Source organism: Nyctereutes procyonoides, unplaced genomic scaffold (genome assembly GCF_905146905.1).
Source record: "Nyctereutes procyonoides isolate TBG_1078 unplaced genomic scaffold, NYPRO_anot_genome, whole genome shotgun sequence".
NCBI lineage: Eukaryota > Metazoa > Chordata > Mammalia > Carnivora > Canidae > Nyctereutes > Nyctereutes procyonoides.
This window is the reverse complement of record NW_026575131.1, coordinates 24,073,407-24,086,167: the sequence shown is the minus strand read 5'-3', so window position 1 is coordinate 24,086,167 and position 12,761 is coordinate 24,073,407. Positions and strand designations below refer to the sequence as shown.

The 12,761-nt window shown below is 36.1% G+C and overlaps 1 protein-coding gene across 1 annotated transcript in view; it reads right to left on the bottom strand.

The window, feature by feature from the left end:
• SUCLG2 (succinate-CoA ligase GDP-forming subunit beta) overlaps positions 1-12,761 on the bottom strand; it is a 258,434-nt gene that overhangs the window by 106,194 nt on the left and 139,479 nt on the right. The window contains exon 7 of the mRNA XM_055344382.1: positions 9,076-9,172. Within this exon, the coding sequence (XP_055200357.1) occupies positions 9,076-9,172 (97 nt within the window). The remainder of the gene's footprint in view (positions 1-9,075; positions 9,173-12,761) is intronic.

Genomic DNA, 12,761 nt, shown 5'->3' with positions numbered 1-12,761 from the left:
TCCCTTATCCTAGACTTCTGTTTACCATGAATCTAAACTAATGCCTTCTGGTTTATAGATGCACAAGTTACCTATGATATTCAGAATACATAAAAATTTTCCACAGGAAACATTTTAATAGTTGGCATTTCAGGCTGTGTACCTAATGGAGCAGGAGATTTTAACCTAATGGTTGAAGGTGGAAGAGATGACTTTGATGACTTTCAAATCACACCATAATTTTCCATAAGGCTGGGGTGGCTAACGATTGGTATAAAATAGCTCCAAATGAGAATCTCAGTCAGGGACTGGCAAAGTATAGTCCTTGGGACAGCGTGCTGCCTGTTTTCATAAATATGGTTGGATTGGAATGCAACCACATTCATTCATTTACATATTTCTATGGCTACTGTCATAGACATATGCAGAGACAACTTGTTATAATAGAGACTATATAGTCCTTTAAAGAAAAAGGCTGCCAATTCCTACTAAGTCATACATCCCATGTTGCAATAGCCACAGGTATCACACTTATTACAGTGAAAGAGAAACTTTGGAAAGTCCATCTAATGGCATGAAAACAAAAAAAGCGTAAGAGACAAAATAAGCAAAAACTTGCAGCTTGCACAAAAGGCGTGGATTAATCCTTGAATACTGATTGACTCTTATACGCTTATTTCCCCCTGTAAGAACCGTCCAAGTACACTTTCAGAATGCGTGTGTTAAAAATGGATTGATGGTATGTCAACAGCAGGGCAATAAAATAAACTTGCTTGCTCAAACCTTAGCTTTTTCCTTTATTAAAACAACAAACTACTCTAAAATGTATTTTTTGAGGTACTGAACTTGGTTCAGACGTAAGATATTCAATGTCACATTAATGAAACTTCAATTCTATAGAAAATTCATCTTGAACAAAGGCCATTCTGTGTACAAAGTGGGTGAAAAAACATACCTATTAATATTTATAAAACAATTTTCACCATCAAAAGCACATTGTTACATGCTTGATAGATTATACAAATGAATTTTCCTTCTGAACAAATATCAAAGAAAGCTGCAGTACTTTTATTCATAGGGTGTTTTGTTTTTTTGTTTGGTGGTGTGAGATTCTGTGAGCTGCTAATTCACCAACCTAGATGAAGAACCTGACTGGCAGTTAACAGCCTCTGACCCTAGAGTTTTAATGGAAGAATGTGCTACAGAATTAAACAAAAGAAAAATACATTTCAGAGGGGAGACTCACACATAAAAGAAACATAAAAACAGCAGGAAATAAGATTGTCATAATTAGTTTGAAGAATAATCTGTCTTCAAGCAATGTACTGCATTTGATTTGTGATAAATAACCATAATATGCTATTGAAATGCGCCCTGCCAAGATGGCCTTAAAATGCTGATACTTTCAAATTAGTTCCACTTTCCATTAAATATTGATGTTCCACGAGTTGTATACTTTTTAGAACTTTTCTTGAGTTGCTATGAAAGAGAAAATAGATACAAGGCGGGAGGGGGATTTGGGTGAAGGTAGAGAACTGAAAATGTTCTTGAAAATAGAGTCTTGTGTATAAAGAGAGAAACACCCACCAACAACATGGGCACTTGCTAACACGAAGCAACAGGGTGGCTATTTAGGGAAATTAATCTGAAGCAAGAAAGGGATCTGATGTGCGAGTTAACTTTGGATCAGTCAGCATTAGTTCTCATGGAATCTTGGCCAGGTAGTCACTGTTTTAAATTGGGTTTCATTCCGTTAACTTGGTGAATGGATCTGGGCTCCAACTTTCAAAATGGCTTAGAGCAGGAATTTTTAATCTTGGGCCTACTGGTAGGTTAAGTAAGATCATTATCTATCAGGGGTGGGAGGTGGAGAGGCTGTAGGACAGTAACAACATCCCTGGCCTCCACCCACGAGAGGCAAGTAATATCGTACATTATCAGTTGTGATAAACAGAAATGGATGTTAACTAGGTGATTACAATGTGGTGATTACATGGAATCATGTTTTATATCTGAAACTAATATAATGTTATATGTCAATTACATCTTAATAAAAAAAAATGTCTCTAGACATTGCCAAACATCCCCTGAGGGGACAATATGCCTGCCCTCCTCACTGAAAAATCTTATTTTAGAGATACCAAAGAAAGGCGTCTGTGTGCAGGTAGATCTGGCTGAAAGTGGAAAGAAATGAAATAGAACATAAAATCTCACAGTGGCTTGTGAAAGAGATGAACGGATAGATAGGGAGATAAGTAAATAATGATAAAGAAAACCTTGCTTTTTTTTTTTTAAGTTTTTAAATTTTTTTTAAGTAATCTCTGCACCCGATGTGGGACTCACACTCACGACCTTGAGATCAACAGTCACATGTTCTTCTGACTGAGTCAGCCACAGGCCCCAAGTCACATGTTCTTCTGACTGAGTCAGCAACAGGCCCCAAGGAAACCTTGCTTCTAACTTGGGTCGCATGTTTAATAAATCAATTCTGGCAATGCAACTGGACAAGCAAGGAAAAGAGTTCATTTCCCTTTGACTAATTCATTAACAGTTTAATATCTGTAAAATTTGGTCATTCTGGTGGACACGGGACTCTATCCCTTTTTCTATTGAGAAGATGCCTTTCTCCCATACATGTGATTCCAGCTCAGTGACTGGTCTAGATATGGATATGGTACCCAAGTAGGGCCAAACAGAATCACTTGAAAAGATTGCTGGGGCTGCTGGAGAAGAATGATGAAAAATGGAAACCATCTTGGCTGCCCCTCCACAGAGTCTGGCTGACAAAGAAGCCAATTCAGAGGTAACTGGGCTGGAAGATCAGAAAATCCCTCATTCCATTCATGCCCTAAATTAGATGGCTCCTTAGACTTCCCTGTTATATGAGGAAAAGAACCTATCCTTCCCTGACCTAGAAGCTTCTTAACAAAAACTAGCCTGATGAAGGTTTCTGTCACTAACAGACCATTATGATTCTGAGTCACTAAATTACATTATAGTCAATAGTGCCAAATTATATTCTTTAAATCAAATTATTAATCACATTGGAAAAAATAATTCTTGGACTGCCGTTCTTTCACCACAGTAAAAACTTCCCATAGGTGACCTAGCAGCATAGATGTTATCAAGATCATTGCTCTTCAATCTGTTTTGCAAATATACAACCAATTACCGAAACTTTTAAAACATGTCCATTAACCAGTGAAAGATGGAAGAAATTATCTTACAAAGAAGCTTTGCAATGGATAAATTTAAAGTAAAATGGTGTGATGCCAGGCTCCTTAAACTTCTAAATTAAGAGTCATTATTAAATCACAATTTTAATGTGAAACATTATATGCTCTGCTATTACTGATCTAAATGGAAAAAAATTATTCACATTATAAATATAGATTATTAATATTTCTAGGATATAAATGTTTTTTTTTTTTTTTTTTTTTTTACATATCCTAAATAGAGAATTGCTTTAGGGGACTGTGACAATGATGAAGATCAATTTATACATTTGTTCATTAATCACCATTTCCTAATTGGGTTTAATTTGACTACTGCTCATTAGAGTTATAAACCAACACACTCATTTAATTGTGATTATAATTCAATAGCTGAACTTTTATGGTACAATGAACAAATTAATAGCTAAAGATAATTTTGCTCTTAAAAATATCACATAAGACTTATGCTTTAATGAACTATATACACGGAACGTGTTTTATGATGATTTCTTCAAGAAAGCTCAAGAATTTTCCTTTCTCTTGATAATTAAAAAGAAAACTTCTGATTTCATGAGGTGTTAGAAATACACCCTAGGAAAAGTTTCTTGCACCCTTATTTCCCGCATCAGACTGCAATCTGTAACTGACAACTTACCAAAGGTTTAAATGAAAGTAGTATTATAGCCTGATTTTTATCCAGTTCCTTGGCCAAATATTCTTTAAAAAAAAAAAATGAAACAATCAGGTTGCTTATGTATAATAGTTTGAAAAGCAAACCATGACCTTGAAGAACTTGTACTCAACCTGTCTTTTGTTTCTCAGATTTAATTAACAGCCATTCAATGCAGCATGAATTTTGACTAATATTCTACTAAACTGAAGACTACATCTGGATCACTCTGATAAAAGTAAATTAATAGTTTAAGAGAAAAAAGGTAAAAATGAAGGCAGTCTGGCATATCAAAATCAACACATACACTAGACTGAGAGAGACATGCGTTCAAATCCCAGCTGCAGGAACAAGCTGCCTATGGAGGAGTCACATTAATTTTTAATCCTCTATAAAATGGGCATAATAACTCCTTACTTTTCAGGTTCCTGTAAGTAATAAAAAAGAATGTATGTAAGAGCTTATCACAGTTCGTGTCATATGAGTTCAAAAAAAGTTTTCTTCCACTTTGTTTCCTTTCTCTAAAAAATACTAATGATATTATAGTCAAACACAATTTTTGAAATATTTATGAATAAAAGGTAGTTTGATTTTAAATAACCTATCACAGATTTTAATCTAGTGGTCACTGTGTAAACTATGAAATATGTTATTTTCTTTTTTTTTAAAGATTTTATTTATTTATTCATGATAGACTCAGAGAGAGAGAGAGAAAGAGAGAGAGAGAGAGAGGCAGAGACACAGGCAGAGGGAGAAGCAGGCTCCATGCAGGGAGCCTGATGTGGGACTCGATCCTGGGTCTCCAGGATCACACCCGGGTTGAAGGTGAAGGCGGTGCTAAACCGGTGGGCCACCGGGGCTGCTCTAAAATTTTTTTAAATTTATTCATTTGAGAAAGAGAACATGCAAGCAAAAGCACAAGGGCAGAAGGAGAGGGAGAAGCAGACTCCCCGTTGAGCAGGGAGCCAGACTACTCAGTACTTGATCCCAGGACGGTGAGATCATGACCTGAGCTGAAGGCAGACACTTAACTGACTGAGCCACCCAGGTACCCCTAACTTTTTTTTTTTTTAATGAAAATGGAGAATTTATTAGAAAACTACAAGGGCCTCCATCAGAAATGCCTAAAGACTCATAGAGGGAGATCAGGACTGCCTCTCATAGAGGGAGATCAGGACTGCCTTTTACTAGTTCAAGTACAATTGGTACAATTAGAATTTTAAACAAGGCCTTAATTTTTGTATGACATTCTACTTTATTTTTTTTATGTTTTACTTTAAATATCCATTACCTTATTTGATTTTCAGAAGAATATGAAATAATACAATAGTAACAGCTAATGCTTTTGTACCTCTTACCATATGCCAAGTGTTGTTTTAAGACATTATCCTCACAACAATCTTGTAAGGTAGGTACTACTACTATTGTCCCCATTTTGTACTTTTGAAAAATTCTAATATAGTTAACAATGTTAGTTTCAGGTGTACAATACAGTGGCTCAAAAATTCTGTATGTTACTCAGTGCTCATAATGAGTGTACTCTCGATCCCCTTCACCTATTTCACATTACTTCCCTCCTCTACACACACACTTATCTCCCCTCTGGCAACTACCAGTTTGTTCTCTGTATTTAAGAGTCTGTTTTGTTTGTGTCTTTTCTGTTGTTGTTCATTTGTTTTCTTTCTTAAGTCCCACATGAGTGAAATCTATGGTATTTGTCTTTTTCAATCTGACTTACTTCACTTAGCATTATTCCCTCTAGATCCATCCATACTATTGCAAATGGCAAAATTTCATTCATTTTCATGACTGAGTAAATAGTTCACTCTGTGTGTGTGTGTGTCTCTGTGTATCACTTCTTTATCCATTCATCTATGGATGGGTACTTGAGTTGCTTCCATATATCTTGATTACTGTCAATAATATTGCAATAAACATAAGGGTGCATATATATTTTTGAATTGGTGTTTTTATTTCCTTTGGGTAAACAAATATCCAATAGTGGAATATCTGGGTCATACAGTAATTCTATTTTTAATTTTTTAAATAACCTCTATACCATTTTCCATGGTGGCAACTGCACTTTGCATTCCCACCAACAGTATACAAGTACTCCTTTTTTTCCATATCCTTACAAACACTCATTTCTTACATTTTCTATTTTAGCCATTCTGATAAGTGTGAAGTGAAATTTCATTGTAGTTTTGATTTGTTTCCCCGATGATGAGTGGTGTTGAACACTTTTTTCATATGTCTGTTGGTCACCTGTATGCCTTCTCTGGAAAAATGTTAATGTCTTCTGCCCATTTTTAATTGGTGTTGAGCTGTAGAAGTTTTTTACATATTTTGGATATTAACTCTCCCATCAGATATATCATTTACAAATATCTTTCCCATTCAGTAGGCTGTCTTTTTGTTTTGTTGATGGTTTTCCTGGCTGTGTAAAAGCTTTTCATTCTGATGTAGTCTAAAGAGTTTATTTTGGCTTTTGTTTCCCTTGTCTCAGGAGACATATCTAGAAGAATGCTGCTATGGCCAATGTCAGAGAAATTACCACATGAACTCTTTTCTAGGATTTTTTTATTTCAGGTATCACATTCAGATTTTTAATCGATTTCAAGCTTATTTTGATGTATGATGTAAGAATGTGGTCCAGTTTCATTTTTTTGCATGTAGTTGTCTGGTTTTCCAACACCATTTGTTAAAGAAACTATCTCTTTCCCATTGTATGCTCTTGCTTTCTTTGCCATTAATCAACTGACTATATAATCATGGATTTAGTTCTGTAATATAGATCTGTGTGTCTATTTTGTGCCAGTACCATACTATGTTGTTTACTATTTTGTGGTATATCTTGAAATCTGGGATTGGGATACCTCCAGGTTTGTTCTTTTTCAAGATTGCTTTGGCTATTCAAGGTCTTTTGTGGTTCCATATAAATTTTAGGAATATTTTTTCTAGTTCTGTGAAAAATGCTGTTGATATTTTAATAGGGATTCCATTAAATCTGTAGATTGCTTTGGGTATATGGACATTTTAACAGTATTTGTTGCCTCAATCCATGAGCATGGGATGAATATCTTTCCATTTGTGTCATCCTCAATTTTCCACAATGTTTCATAGTTTTTTGAGTACAAGACTTTCACCTTGTTTAAATTCATTCCTAGGTATATTACTATTTTTGTTGCACTTATGAGATTGTTTCTTAATTTCTATTTCTGCCACTTCATTATTAGTGTATAGAAATGCAATGGATTTCTATATATTGATCTCATATTCTGCAACTTTACTGAATTCTTTTATCAGTTTTAGTAGTTTTTTGGTGGAGTCTTTTTTGGGTTTTCTATATATAGTATCATGTCATCATACAGTGAAAGTTTTACTTCTTCTTTTCCAATTGGGTTCCTCTTATTTATTTTTGTCTGATTGCTGTGGCTAGGATTTCCAGTACTATGTTGAATAATACTGGTGAGAGTGGACCTCTTGTCTTGTTCCTATGTTAGAAGTAAAGCTTTCAATCTTTCACCACTGAGTATGCTATTAGCTATGAGTTTTTCAGAGATGATCTGTATTTTGTTGAGATATTTCCTTCTAAACCTTGTTTGTTGAGGGCTTTTATTATGAACGGATGTTGTACTTTGTCAAATGCTTCTTCTGCATCTATTGTAATGATCACAGAGTTTTTTATCCTTTCTCTTGTTGATGTGATGTATCATATTAATTGACTTGTAAATATTGAACCACTCTTGCATCCCAAGAATAAATCCCACTTAATCATGGTGAATGATTTTTTTAATATATTGTTGAATTTGGTTTTCCAGTATTTATTGAAGATTTTTGCATTTGTGTTCATCAGAGAAATTGGCCTGTAATTTGATTTTTTTTTTGGTGGTGTCTTCATCTGGTTTTTGTATCAAGGTAATGCTGCCCTCATAGAATAAATCTGGAAGCTTTCCTTCCTTTTCTACCTTTTGGAATAGTTTAAGAAAAATAGGTATTAACTCTTATTTAAATGTTGGGTAGAATTCACCTGTGAAGCCATCTGGTCCTAGACTTTTGCTTGCTGGGTGTTTTTCCTGGACTACCTGAGATGAGGACCTACATTTTAGGAATGTCAGGGACTGGTCTATTTTGTGTCTGACAGTGGATATTCACTGTCACGTTCACCAGTCATATCACTCTACAAGACAGTTATCATTTTTATGATTCTTTTGGATTAAAAAAACAAAACAAAAAAACACAAACCAAACTCCGAGGCTTAGCCCAGGTCTGTGGCCAGAACATGGCAGATCCAGAATTTGAACCCAGTCCCCTTTGTAAAACACTATACTATGTTCACCTTGGTCTACAACTTAGTTGTATTTACACATAACAGATCATCTAATTTACTCAATGCAAATCCCTATTTAGACTGCCCACATCCTGCTAGACAGCATACAGGACAGTGGGAGGTGAAATGTGCTAAAAAAAGGACAAGGTTCATAGGACTTACATTTCTGTATCTCTGTCCTGTCCACCTCATATCCCACTCTCTACCTCCAAATACACGCACACTCATAAGTTTTTGCTATCAAATTAGTAGGAACTTACAGAATCCCAGCTGTATGTAAGGAACAATGCAAAAGGGGTAGGTACTGAGATAGAAAATATTCCTTTACACTTCATAAGCACCTGGTGGATAGAAAACTCTTCTCTACAAAAATGCCTCCTTCTTCCACCTGAATCAGAAGCTGGTAACTAAGTAAGGTGAAAGAGATAGGATGGCGCTAGGGCTTCACTGTAAGGATATAAATTCATCAGGGGGGCACAAAGTGAATTTGCACACATTTATGCAAACTAAAAATTTTCAAGCACTTCCAGCTCCATAAAAGCATGTGCATTCATTACATCCCAATGCAGAGGCTCCAGTTCCTACCCAAGTTTTTACCACAGCATAAGCAAGAATGGTCCTGGAAAAACAAGGGGGTACTGATGGATGGATGTTTCTATATAAAACAAGAAGGAGCTTTCCCTGAGGCCTGGCATTTGGCTGCAAACAAACTCCAGTGCTGAAGTTCAACGTATCACCGGAGCATTTGAAACCATGGCAGAAATTAAATTACTGAATGAAATGAATGCAAAGCTGCTGCTACAGTCTTTTGTACAATTTAATTTATAGTTTGCATAAATAATTATATTCATTTGTTGTTGTTTTTTTACTTTTTTTGTTACCTTGTCCTTCTGGAGTTTCACCAAAGGGATTCACTTCCACCTGAGTAGCATCAATTTTCAGGAAGAGATTGTACAGCTTCTTAATTTGATCTGCAGCCTAAATGGGATTAAGTACAATGAAATTATACCAAAGCAGTAAAAAACCATTTATTTTGCTGGATTAATGAAACCTTAAAAATAATAAGTTATGTCTTTACATTCAGTTAGGTTTTCTGAAGGGAAAAAGAGAAAAGCATAATTATTTTAATTTCCACTGCTATTCATTAGAAGGAATTGTTCAACCTTCCTCCAGACACCAGGAAAAGACTATTATCAGGAAAACAAAATATTTTCAGTATAGCCTAAAAATGTTGTTAATCTTTTTGTACATTATCATGTCCCTATTAGCCGAGTTACGCTGCAGTATGAGCCACAATCATTAATATAAACAAGCTCCATTTAAGTAAAAGGTAAACATGATTTTGAGAGTTTATAATGATTACGTTTTCCTTACTATGCTAGAATAAAACAGTTATTACATTCATCAGTCCAAACCTATAATCTGGGAAATAATTACTGAGTATATAATGGAAACTATGGCCAAAACAGGGAGATGAAAGTCCTACATAGTAAGAGTTAGGGAACAGCACAGTTCAAACTAAACAGTTTGTCCCTAAGGCATAAACCACAAAGAGCAACAATGTCCAGAGTTTCCCTGATGTTATGCCCTGATTTCATTCTTCTCATGCTGCTTGATATTCACTCACTCATTCACTCCTTTCAACCAACTGTTATGAGTGGCCTATGTCACAGCATGCTGGCATTTTGTGAAGTGGGCAAGGGAAAGACATCATGAATGGGGCCTTGACACAACCCTGGTAAGCTCATACCTATAGTGAGTACAGCCTGTGATGCCACACAGCACAACGGTGCAGTCATGGCTGAATGCTGGGTATCAGTCTCATTCTTGGCTCCACCCAAAGCCTAGCCATCATTTTCCCTTGGCAACATTCTCGCTCATTGTTCCAGCCATTCATTTTTGCCCCTCAGATCCAGTCCCAGCTTTTCCCCATCCCGACTCTGAGTATCAGGGGAGCTGACCCTTGTAGGCTGAGTTTCCAAGGCTTCTGCCCTGGATGGCTCTCAGCTCACTTCAGTCAAGGGGAAGCAGTGGTAGGAGACAGGAAGTAGTGGAAAGGAGGGGGACTTCTACCCCCGCTCTTTTTGCCTTGCAAAAGCATCTCCTCCTACGGCTTCAGCAACCACCAAAGAGCCACCAGTGTTCTACTTTCTGTCTCCCAAGGTGCAGGAATTCCACTGGCTCACTTAGTCCTCCAGTGGCAGGGAGCAACAATTTCCTGTTATGCTTTAGCTCTACCTTTCCTCTCTCTCTACCCTGAAATTCCTCAACTCTTGAAGCACCATGTAACCAATCCCCTAGAATAAAGTCCCACTGTGGTGAACACTGAGAGTGTTCTCTTTGTTCTAGTATTGACTGAAGAACTCCTGGAAATGAAATTCACGTTGTCTTAATTTATTTTATGTATATTCATAAACTTTCTTAAATCGTAATTTGAAACCCAGTAGCTACAAATAAACACATAATGAATAAGACTGAATATTCTTAATACTGATTTTTTTCTGGCTTGATAATATATGTATATGATACAAAATTCCTAAGGTACACAGAGTCTCCCTCTAAACTTTCACTCAACTCCCCAGCCACAGAGCTTCTCATGTCTCATCCTGCAGCAGCCACCTTACTTTCTGGCTGGTGCTTCAATGAGAGATAGTCTATGTATATGAAAGCATGCATATTCTCCATTCATCTTTTTCAAAAAAATGAGCTTGGTTCTATACCTTGTCTCTCTCTATAAAGTGTGTATCGGCAACACAAGTAGAGTGATCTTATTCTTATAAGTGGCCACATAATATCTTACATGAATGTATCATAATTCATTTAACCTATCTCTTAAACAATAGCCATTGAGTTTCCAATAGTTTGACATTGTCTAAAATGCTGCCTTATCTATCTCTCTATGTATATCATGCATGTGACTAAACATCTATTGGATAGATTCCCCAGAATGGGTCAAAAAAAGGAGTATGGAGATTTTAAATAGTAAAATTTTATTTTAAATTATCCCTGGTAGAAACTGTCACTAGTTTCTCAGCCCACAAGCCAGTATCATAGAATTTGTTTCCCTATGCACAATCATCTCTACCAATCTTTGCCAGTATACCAGGTAAGAATGGGTATTTCATACAGACATTTAATTGGAACTGCTCTTACCATTTTACTTATTTATTTTTATTATTATTTTTAAAAGATTTTTATTCATGAGAGACACACAGAGAGAGAGAGAGAAAAAGAGAGGCAGAAACACAGGCAGAGGGAGAAGCAGGTTCCAGGCAGGGAGCCCGAGCAGGACTCGATCCTGGATCTCCAGGATCAGACCATGGGCTAAAGGCGGCGCTAAACCACTGAGCCACTCAGGCTGCCCTGAACTGCTCTTACTACTAATGAATTTGAGAATTATTCTATGAGCTTAAGAGACATCTGTATTTCCTTTTCTCTGAATTTTTCTGTTGAGATTTTAATCTTTTTTCTGAGTTATAAAAAGAGGTGTTTGGGTTTTTTTTTTTTTTTTTTTTTTTTTTTTTACATGTAGGAAATTAGCTCTTCATCTCATATAAATTGCAAATATTTTTCTCCTTTAACATTTGACTTTCACCCTTGTGTTTGTTACTTCTGCTACATGGAATCTGGTAGTAGTAATAATAATGTCACTCTCTTCTTTCATGGCTTCTAGCTTCAGGTCAGATTTTAAGAAGGCTGGTCCCACTCAGAGTGTTAAAACAATTCTCCAATTATTTTTTCAAATACTCTAAGATTTCTTTTATTTCATGTTTACTTTTTTTTAATACAAATGGATTTTATTTGAGCTACAGTGCAAAGCTGATAAAAAAAACTCACTGCCAAATAGATTTGTATTTTTAGGGGTTTTCTAGGCCATCAATTTGAGCTTGAAATGTAAGCTGTATGAAACAGGCATGCTATCTAACCTGGATGCTATGGCATCCACTGTACTCCTACTACAGCCTCTGCACAGAGTCAACACTCAATAAGCACTGGTTCAGTTAATGATTAACTTAATAATGAGAGACTACATAATAGAAAATAATGCTGGGTACTTGCAGATATAAGATTTTATCTCAGCTACTTTAAAACTGTCTTCTTTTTTTAAAATATACATTCTATAAAATGCATGATTTCAATCATTTTTTAAGTGTACAGTTTGGCAGTGTCCAGGTATTCACAGTGTCATGCAACCAAGCTCCAGAACGTTTTCATCCTGCAAAGTGGAACTCTGTACCCATTAAATCACAACTCTCCATCCCCCACTCCCCTCATCTGACAACCACCATTCTACTTTCCATCACTATGAAGCTGATGGCTCTAGGTACCTCATATAAACAGAATCATACCCATATTTATCTTTCTGTGACTGGCCAATTTCACTTAGCATAGTGCCCCCAAGGCTCATACATGCCTTGTCACAACCTCCCTCTTTTTCAAAGCTGAACAACTTTCCATTGCATGTATATACCACATTTTGTTTATCACTCATTTGTCAGTAGATACCTGGGTTGCTTCAAAACTTCTTCAGTTTATATCAACCTAGCTTACCATGAAGCCTGAATTT